Raw genomic sequence first — 10,594 nt, 5'->3', positions numbered from 1 at the left:
AACTAACATCCATCGAGTCGGTGATGCCATCCAACCATCTTATTTTCTGTCATCCCCTCCTCCTCTCACCTTCAATCTTTCCCAGCATCAGGGTTTTTTCCAGTGAGTCAGTTCTTCCCATCAGGTGGCCAAAGTATTGGAGCTTCAGCATCAGTCCTTCCAATGAATATTCAGGACCGATTTCCTTTAGGATGGACTGGTTGGATCTCCTTGCAGTCCAAGGGACTCTCAAGAGTCTTCTCCAACACCACAGTTCAAAGGCATCAATTCTTCGGCACTCAGCTTTCTTTATAGCCCAGCTCTCACATCCATACGTAACTACTAGAAAAACCATACCTTTGACTAGACAGACCTTTGTCAGCAAAGTGTCTAGGTTGGTCATAGATTTTCTTCCAAGGAGCAAGAGTCTTTTAATTTCATGGCTGCAGTCACCATCTGCAGTGATTTTGGAGCCCAAAAATAAATAAATAAAGTTTGTCACTGTTTCCATTGTTTCCCCATCTACTTGCCATGAAGTGATGGGACCAGATGTCATGATCTTAGTTTTCTGAATGTTGGATTTGAAGCCAACTTTTCACTCTCCTCTTTCACTTTCATCAAGAGGCTCTTTAGTTCTTCTTCACTTTCTTCCATAAGGGTGGTATCATCTGCATATCTGAGGTATTGATATTTCTCCCAGCAATCTTGATTCTAGCTTGTGCTTCATCCAGCCCAGCATTTCTCATGATGTACTCTGCATACAAGTTAAATAAGCAGGGTGACAATATACAGCCTTGACTCCTCTTCTGATTTGGAACCAGTCTGTTCTATGTCCAGTTCTAACTGTTGCTTCCTGACCTACATACAGATTTTTCAGGAGACAGATCAGGTGGTCTGGTATTCCCATCTCTTGAAGAATTTTCCACAGTTTGTCATGATCAACACAAAGGCTTTGGCATAGTCGATAAAGCAGAAGTAGATAATTTCTTGGAAACTTCTTGTTTTTTTTGATGATCCAGTGTATGTTGGCAATTTGACCTCTGGTTCCTCTACCTTTTTTAAATCCAGCTTGAACATCTGGAAGTTCATGTTCACATACTGTTGAACCCTGGCTTGGAGAATTTTGAGCATTACTTTGCTAGAGTGTGAGATGCGTGCAATTGTGGGATAGTTTGAACATTCTTTGGCATTGTCTTTCTCTGGGATTGGAATGAAAACTGACCTTTTCCAGTCCTGTGGCCACTGCTGAGATTTCCAAATTTGCTGGCATATTGTGTGCAGCACTTTCATAGCAGCATCTTTCAGGATTCCTGGATTGGAATCATCAATATTTTGAAAATGACTATAGTACTCAAAACCATCTACAGATTCACTGCAATCCCAAGCAACTGCCAATGGCATTTTTCACAGAACTAGAAAAAAATTTCACAATTTGTGTGGAAACACAAAGGACCCTGAATAGCTAAAGCAATCTTGAAAAGAAAAGCAGAGCTGGAGGAATCAGGCTCCCTGACTTCAGATTATACAAAAAAGCTACAGCTTTTTAATCAAAGCTGTTTATTACAAAACAGTAGGGTACTGGTCCAAAAATAGAAACATAGATTTTTTTGAACAGCATAGAAAGCCCTACACACCTATGGGCATCTTATCTTTGACAAATTAGGCAAAAATATACATTGGAGGAAAAACAAACTCTTCAATAAGTGGCACTGGGAAAACTGGACAAATATGTATAAAAGAATGAAATCAGAACACCTCCTAACACAACACGTAAAAATAACCTCAAAATAGATTAAAATACCTAAATGTGAGGCTAGAATCTATAAATCTCTTAGAAAAAAAGCAGGCAGAACACTCTTTGATGTATGACAGCAAGATGCTATTTGATCTGCATCCTAGAGTAAGGGAAATAAAAACAAAAATAAACAAATGGGACCTAACTAAACTTAAAAGTTTTGCACAGCAAAGGAAACCATAAACAAGTTGAAAATACAACCCTCAGAATGGGAGAAAATATTTTCAAATGAAGTAACTGAAAAGAATTAATCTCCAAAATATACAAGTAGCTCATGCAGCTCAAAGTAAAAAAACAAGCAACCCATTAAAAAACTAGGCCAAAGACCTAAAGAGACATCTCTCCAAAGAAGACATACAGATGACTAACAAACACATGGAAAGATTTCAACATTGTTCATTATTAGAGAAATGCAAATCAAAGCTAAAATGAGTTATCAACTCACACCAGTCAGAATGGTAATCATCAAAAAATCTACAAACAGTAAATGCTGGAGAGGATGTAGACAAAAGGAAATCCTCTTGCACTCCTGGTGGAAAGGTAAATGGACACAAACACTATGGAGAATAGTATCAGTCAGTTCAGTCGCTCAGTTGTGCCCGACTCTTTGCGACCCCATGAATCGCAGCATGCCAGGCCTCCCTGTCCATCACCAACTGCCGGAGTTTACTCAAACTCATGTCCATCGAGTCAGCAATGCCATCCACCCATCTCATCCTCGGTCATCCCCTTCTCCTCCTGCCCCCAATCCCTCCCAGCATCAGGGTCTTTTCCAATGAGTCAACTCTTTGCATGAGATGACCAAAGTATTGGAGTTTCAGCTTCAGCATCAGTCCTTCCAATGAACACCCGAGACTGATCTCCTTTAGGATGGACTGGTTGGATCTCCTTGCAGTCCAAGGGACTCTCAAGAGGAGAATAGTATGGAGAGTTCTTAAAAAATTAAAAATAGAATTACCATACAACAGTAATCCCATTACTGGGCATATACCCTGAGAAAACCATAATTCAAAAAGACACATGCTTGTTTAAAGCAATTATCCTTTGCCCCCTTTTGCAGCAAACAGTTGCACACAGGTTTTGATGCTCTCTCACCCAAGCAAACAGACCCTGAGTCAACCTAAGCTCCCTTTGTGAACTCCCCAGTTTTCCCTCAGGGTCTCCTCACATACTTAATTCAAGCACGCGCAGTCTGGAAATGAAGGCACACCTCCCACAGGGATGGAAGCCAGTGGAGATGCTTCCCTTCCATCCATCAGGAAACCAATCGGAGATGAATTTCTGTGCAGGTGTTTTTTTCACATCAACCAGTTCTCTGACACAGGTTGAATATCCTTACAATTTAATTAATTGACACTATTTACCTGGAGATAGTGTCAGATTTCACAGGTTAAAGAATGGGTCCCACAAGATTGCACCCTACTTCAGACAAGTCCGGCTTGTCTAATTATCCCAGCTATAAATAAGACGTTACCATGACTTCCTTCTCAGCTTTGATTAATTTGTTAGAATGGCTCACAGAACTCAGGAGAACACTTTAATCACTGAATTATTCATTCATCACAGAGGATATTAAAGTTATAAATAAATACTCAGATAAAGAGATATACAGGGTGGAGCCAGATGAGTCTCAAACATAGGAACTTCATCCTAATGGAGTTTGGGGTGTTCCACTCTCATAACACATGGATTTATCCTTGTTCACCAACCTGGAAACTCCCCAAAGCCTATACTTCTGAGTTTTTATTGAGGCTTCACAGCATAGGCATTGTTGATTAAATCTATGACCTTTAGTGGTTGATTCAACCTTCAACCCCTCCCTTCTCCCCTGAGTTCAGGGGATTGGGTGGAGGATGGAAGGGGCAGAACTAAATAATCACTTGGTCATTTCCTCTGGGAATGAGCCCCAATCTAGTGGTTATCTAGGGACTTTCCAAAAGCCATCCCATTAACATAAACTCAGGTGTGACTGAAAGGGATTATTTCTTATTATTATTAATAGTAAATGACATCCATTTTATCTTTATTGCTCTAAAATCATTTCCTAAACTGAATTCTTTACCAGCTGAACTACCAGAGAAATCCAGAAATAGCTAAATATTATAACAGAAGATGTTCCTATAGGTCTGATAATTTAGGAAATTATAGGAGTTTTGGAAGTTATGTGCCAGTACCTATGGAATGGGAGTGAAGACTTACACATATATCTCACTTTATATCACAATTTCATACAGCTACCAGTTCCCTGCTAGATGGAACACTAATACCCCTGGTCATGGCCAAACTCACCTCTGCCTTTGCCCTGCTCTCCCATTAATTGATATCATAAGCCAGATATACTGGGCAGCCTCTGTATTGCAGACACAGAGACTAAAGTGATTTCCCCAGCCTCAGAAGACTCCACTTTGTCTTCCACTTGGGTTGGGACAATGGGTAAACTGTTAGGAGCTAGATAGTATCCAAAATATGAAGGTTAAAACCTGTAAATACACTCAGCATGGCAGCTGCTTAGTCCAAGACAGTAATAAAAGATTTGAGAAATCAACCCAGAATAGTGCAGACTCAGAACTTCCTGGCAAGTTCTTTCACTTAGTATTTTATGGACATGTTTTCTTGTCAACATGTACTATGTACATGTATATACTGCAACCTAAATACCACAGGCATTTTCCCATTTTCACTGTTACAAACAAAGCTACAGTAAATCCATATATAATGAAATCATTGCAAACTTTACTGTTAGTTCTAGAGGATGGATCTTAAAATTTTGGAGAAAGTTATGTTTCACATGTTTGTATTTTAAAGACATTTTGAAATTTCCTTAAACTATAAATTTATGCTCTTACAACACATGTAGAAATGCATACGGTCTCACTATTTGATGAATTATACTAACATTGGATTCTGTAGATCATTTCAGTCTTTGCTTGTCAATCTTACCTGTTTATTTTGCAATATTTGATCGTTAGTGAGTTTTAACACTTTTGAAATGTTTTGGGGGCTATTTGTTCTTCTGCACTAAGTTTGCTTCCCTTATTTTCATTGTTGTTCTTGTTGTTGTTTTACTTTGCTTATTGATTTAAATGAACATTTTATATATGAATGCATTCCCTTTGTAATTATAAGTGGTGAATAATTTTTCCAGTTAGATGTTTACTCCTTTGGTATTTTTTTGTTTCCTTTATGGAATGAAAGTTTTAAATTTCATGTATTAAGTTCCATCAATCATGTATTTATGCCTTCTTAAGTTCATTATTTCATTTAACAAAATGAATTATAATTTTAACATGCTTTACATGTGCAATCTGTTTTGGGGGGCTGGGGATGAAAAACAAGGAAATGATGTCATCAATTTCATGAGGTGTTCAAGTTTATCAAATAAGCAAGCCCATAGTGAATATAGGTAAGGACAAGACAGGACTAATAATCAAGCAGGATGTGTCTGGAAGACATGACAGAAGGTCATGGTTGCCATAATAGTAGAGTTTATACCTCTCTTTTTTGCACTTAATTCTTTTATTCCTTTGGAAAATATTTCTTTATCTCACTGTTTACTAGTATTCACAGTAAGATGCATTGTTGTAATAAAAACCATCAATATAGTGACTCAAAGGAAATAAAGTTTATACAGATGTAAGGTGCATCTCTTCTGTAGAAGGTTGGCAACCATCAGTTGAAGAGCAAAGACTACTGACAAACAGTAGATTTATTTGTTAACTGGCAATTAACCCTGTATATGAAATATAATCTTAGATGTAATCACCATCAGTTTGCTCTTAGACTCAGAAAGATCACTTGATGCTTGCTTAAATCATATACCCCTACAGCTCATCTAATCTGGAGCTCATGCTCCCACTGGCCAGAGGCTTTCTAAATGCAGAACCCAAAATATGAGATTTGTGCTGTCAAGAAAGAAAAAGAAAAAAAATGTGTAGTCTGCATAATTAGAAGGACTGTTAATCAGTGTTAAAATATGATCATCATCATCTTACTCTTCTTCAGCATCTTTGTCATACTCATCATTATCACTAAATTAGAATTTATTTAAGTAAGGTTTCTGAATGGGTAGCCGTTCCCTTCTCCAGGGGAAGATCTCCAGGGGATCTTCCCAACCCAGGGATTGAACCTAGGTCTCCCTCATTGCAGGCGGGAAGCCCTTCTGATATTAATAAAAGGGAAACAAAGACAAAAAATGATGGAATTGTATGTAATGAAGTTATTATATGCTTTAGTTAGAATTCTATTTTGAACCACATCTACAAACTGGAATTGTATTTAATGGTGAAACTTGTTGACATGAAAGCCTTCATTATGGCAAAACAGCTTAGAGATATCTTTCTCTTTATAAAGGAAAGGGATGCATTTAGGGAATTCAACTATTCAAATTCTGTGTCATCATAATAAGGAACAATTTCTGTCTACATATAATTACTTAAGAACCTTTAAGTACATTTTGGTAAAATGCAGAAGTTTTAATATTTATCTCCTATAGGTAGACTCTGTTTGCTAGCTTTGCGAAGCTGCATTTGCTAGAATATGTATTAGAGAAAGCTGTGTTCACTAAAACTCAAATTATGGTTTTCATAAATCATTGAAAATGCTTACAACCTTATCCTAATTGACTTTTATCGATCTTGATATACTTAACACTTCAGTTTTATTTTTTAAAAATGGGTACATTAGAAGTGCTTATCAGGCTGTTTTCTTTCAGGGAAAAAATAAACAAATATAATTTTGAATGATTAATTACTATTCTATATGACTTATTTCAATATCACATAAAATCTTGTTCTAAGACTGCTGTTTTTATAGAGTGAAGTGAGTGAGTGAAAGTCACTCAGTGGTGTTCAACTCTTGGCGACCCCATGGACTATACAATGCATGGAATTCTCCAGGCCAGAATACTGGAGTGGGTAGCCTTTCCCTTCTCCAGAGGACCTTCCCAACCCCGGGATCTACCCAGGTCTCCTGCATTGCAGGTGGATTCTTTACCAGCTGAGCCACTAAGGAAGCCCAAGAATACTGGAGTGAGTAACCTATCACTTCTCCAGTGGATCTTCCCAACCCAGAAATTGAACCAGGGTCTCCTGAAATGCAGGTGGATTCTTTACCAATTGAGGTATCAGGGAAGCCCTGTTGTTTATACAGGCCCACACTAAATGCATTTGATGTACCAAAGCTACCAAGATATGGTAGACAAAGCCTGGGAGATACAAGTATAAATGTGTCAAAACTATCAATAGACAAAACAGTGAAAAAAATTAAGAGACTTTGTAAGAGACATGAAGAAAGAAAAATTGAAACAAACTTCTTTTTATTTGGAGAAATCAAAAAATAAAAATAGTACTGTAGACGTAGCCTCACTTGTCCTCTTTATTTTCTGCAATACCCACAATTTTTTAACTTCTGATAATTCAAAGAGAAAATCTGAGCAAAAAAAAAAAAAAGCAAAATTTATCTTGTCTGAGGAAACAGCTATTTGAATATGCGGGAAAAACATGAAATTGAGTATAAACCTGAAGAATTTAGGGTTTAAAAATTAGGTAAAGCTTAAGCAAAGGTTAATTGAGACATACTTAATTTTATATAAGATTTTTGGGAAGGTACTGATAGAGACTGTATTAGTCAGGGTTCTCAGAGAAAGAGAACCAATAGGATATGCAGAGGTAGGGAGACTTGTAGATCTTTAGATAGATATTTAGAGAGGGGATGAGAGAGAAAGAGAGATTATATATCTACATAAGAGAATTTTAGGAATTGGTTCATGTGGTATAGCAGCTGGCAAGTTTGAAATCTACAGAGCTAGCTGAAAACCCAGGAAAGAGGTGATGTTGTAACTAGAGTCCAAAGGCAGTTTGGGAGCAGAATTCCCTCTTCCTCTTCCTCTGGTGACCTTTTTCTAAGACCTTCAACTGATCAGATAAGACCCATTCTATTTTAGGTACTATGACCTAGCCAAGTTGACCCTTAAAGTTAACCATCATAAAGACTAACTAGTTCCTGGAAATAGTTGACATTTTATTATTTTAAGACTTAACGTTTCTTATTTTCACTTTCCACTGTCAAGTCTAAGGAAAAAAATAATGTGAAGCTAACTATGACTTGCCACTAAATCTTGAATCATTTTTACTTCAGAAACGTCAAAAGTGAAAATGCATGAGTTGACGAAACACAGCTCTATTTTCACAATAATTAGTTTCATTGTCAGCATTGTCATTATCATCATCATCATCATTTGTCCTGGAAAACTCATTTATATCAAGCAGTTGTGGTTCCCTTGTTTCCCAGACTCTTCCTGTCCATGTGCTACCACACCACTATTCTCCTTCAATGACCCTCTGTTCTTGAATTATTGAAACTTGTATCCCTAATGCTTTATCCAGTAGAGACATATGGCTTGTTTAGGAGCTTTTTCCGATAGAGACTCTTTAAGGAGGTGACTTTCAAACTTTTGTGTCTGTGGTTCACAGTAAGACACATATTTAACAGACATACACACTGACACAATTGATTCGCCTTACTCTGTATGATCCTCTGAAATTTTCTAATCCATTTTATGTTAACTCACTTTTAAATGCTTATTAAAATTCATTGAATTTTCATGATCAGTAAGGAACATATGACCTAAAATTAAAAAGAAACATTGCTCTAACTGAAGCAGCTAAAAATTGCTTACACAGGACAGAAGAAGGCAAGCAATGGCCTGAAGAATCAACAGTATCATATCCATGGGGGTCTGAAAAATTCAGAACTAAAGGGTATATGAAATAGAACAAGTGTACCCCTAAATAGAACAAGTGTACCCCTAAAAAAAGGAAGAGAAAGCGATGACAGGGAATGAGATGGTTGGATGACATCACCAACTCAATGGACATGAGTTTGAGCAAACTCCAAGAGATGGTGAAGGACAGGGAAGCCTGGTGTGCTATAATCCATGGGGTCTCAAAGACACACATGACTTGGTGACTGAACAACAAACCCAAAATAATGGTCATTCTCTCTCTCTCTCTCTCTCTCTCTCTCTCTCACACACACACACACACACACACACACAAACATACATGTCCACACTCGTATTGTTCTGGCACAATGCCTCCTTTCCTGTGTATCTGACCTGAAATTGACATTACAAATCTCTGGAATCAGAGTCACAAGTTAACTGCAAAGTGCCATTTCCTTCTCCAGGGGATCTTCCCAACCCAGGGGTCGAATCTGGGTCTCCCGCACTGCAGGCAGATGCTATACCACCTGAGCCACCAGGGAAGCCCCCAAAGAACCAATCATCTCCCTGTAAAACTCCACTGAGTAGTACATTATCCTTTGTGATTAGCTGACACATTATCTTTTATAATTATAACCGCTCTGTCATTTTGCAGAAAATAGAGGGTCTGTCCATCTGCAAACAAGGAAACAAGTTATTGAGTAAAGGGCCCCCGAAAGAGAGAAGACCCTGCTTTATAACATGTCAGCATTATACAAGGAATTGTGCCTTGTTATTGTCCTGGAACAGAGCAGTTTTCATGGACGAAAGAACCTCAGGATGAGTACTGCCTACATCAGTGCCCTCCTGCATCCAATAGGCTGCGGTCTTTCCCAAGAACCTTCCGCATGGCGCACTTCACATCTTTGTTTCTCAGCGTGTAGATGAAGGGATTCAGAGTGGGGGTCACTAGGCAGTAGAAGAGGGTGAGAAACTTGCCCTGATCTTGGCTCGCTATATTCCCAGGCTGCATATACATGTAGATGATGCTGCTGTAGAAAAGAGATACCACGACCATGTGAGAGGAGCAGGTGTTAAAGGCCTTTTGCCTCCCGGCTGCAGACTGCATCCGCAGCACCGCGCTTGCGATATAACCATAGGAGACGAGTATCATGGTGAGAGGCACAAGAACGATGGGAATGGCCAGGAAGAAAGCCAGGCCTTCAACCCGACTGGTGTCCACGCAAGAGATTCGAATGATAGCCGGCATCTCGCACACAAAGTGGTTGATGCGGCGGTGACCACACCGCCCCAGGGACATCGTCAGTGGGGACATCAAGACGGAGTTGGCAATCCCACTAAGCCATGCAAAGGCTGCCAGCTGCAGGCACAGTTGCGGGTGCATGATGGTCATGTACTGAAGCGGCTTGCACACAGCCGCAAAGCGGTCATAGGCCATGACAGAGAGTAGAATGCATTCAATGCCCCCCACAGAGAGGAAGGCAAAGAGCTGGATGACACAACCCACATAGGTGATGGTTTTGTATGGGCCCCAGAGGTTGACCAACATCTGGGGAATGCTGCTGGTTGTGTAGCAGAGATCCAGGAGAGACAGGTTGCTGAGGAAGAAGTACATAGGGGTATGCAGCCGAGGGTCCACGAGGGAGAGGAAGATGATCGTGGAGTTGCCAGCAACAGACAGAAAGTAAAAGATCATGTTGACAAAAAACAGGACAATCTCTAGCTTCGGCCGGTCAGAAAACCCAAGCAAAATGAAATCTCCTCCAGAGCTCTCATTGTTTCTCTCCATCACCTTTGGCTCGATAAACCTATTTTAATATGTGTTCTATTATCCATACAGAAAAGGTGCATCTTATTTTATCCCCACAGTAAGAATACTTTTTACCACCCACACTATTTAAATGGACTGTGTTGCCAGCTGATTACTCGGAATTGCAGGGCAAGGCATTAAGTAATGATGCATGCATGCATGCTAAGTCGCTTCAGTCGTGTCTGACTCTCTGTGACCCTATGAACTGTAGCCGGCCACGCTTCCTTGTCCATGGGATTCTCCAGGCAAGAATACTGGAGTGGGTTGCCGTGCCCTCCTCCAGGGAATC

General features: G+C 39.4%; 1 protein-coding gene across 1 annotated transcript; it reads right to left on the bottom strand.

Annotated features, from left to right (window-relative positions):
* Positions 1-9,330: 9,330 nt before the first annotated feature.
* On the bottom strand, positions 9,331-10,284 carry LOC110143975 (putative olfactory receptor 2W6). Its single transcript, XM_020903751.2, has one exon. The coding sequence runs from the start codon at positions 10,282-10,284 to the stop codon at positions 9,331-9,333; it is 954 nt and encodes a 317-aa protein (XP_020759410.2).
* Between the last annotated feature and the right edge of the window lie 310 nt (positions 10,285-10,594).

This window comes from Odocoileus virginianus, chromosome 3 (assembly GCF_023699985.2).
Source record: "Odocoileus virginianus isolate 20LAN1187 ecotype Illinois chromosome 3, Ovbor_1.2, whole genome shotgun sequence".
Lineage (NCBI taxonomy): Eukaryota > Metazoa > Chordata > Mammalia > Artiodactyla > Cervidae > Odocoileus > Odocoileus virginianus.
This window is presented reverse-complemented; position numbering and strand designations above follow the sequence as displayed.

Bases quoted from the DNA above. Each gene is read 5' to 3' on its own strand.
- LOC110143975 (XM_020903751.2), bottom strand. From the start codon at position 10,284: ATGGAGAGAAACAATGAGAGCTCTGGAGGAGATTTCATTTTGCTTGGG.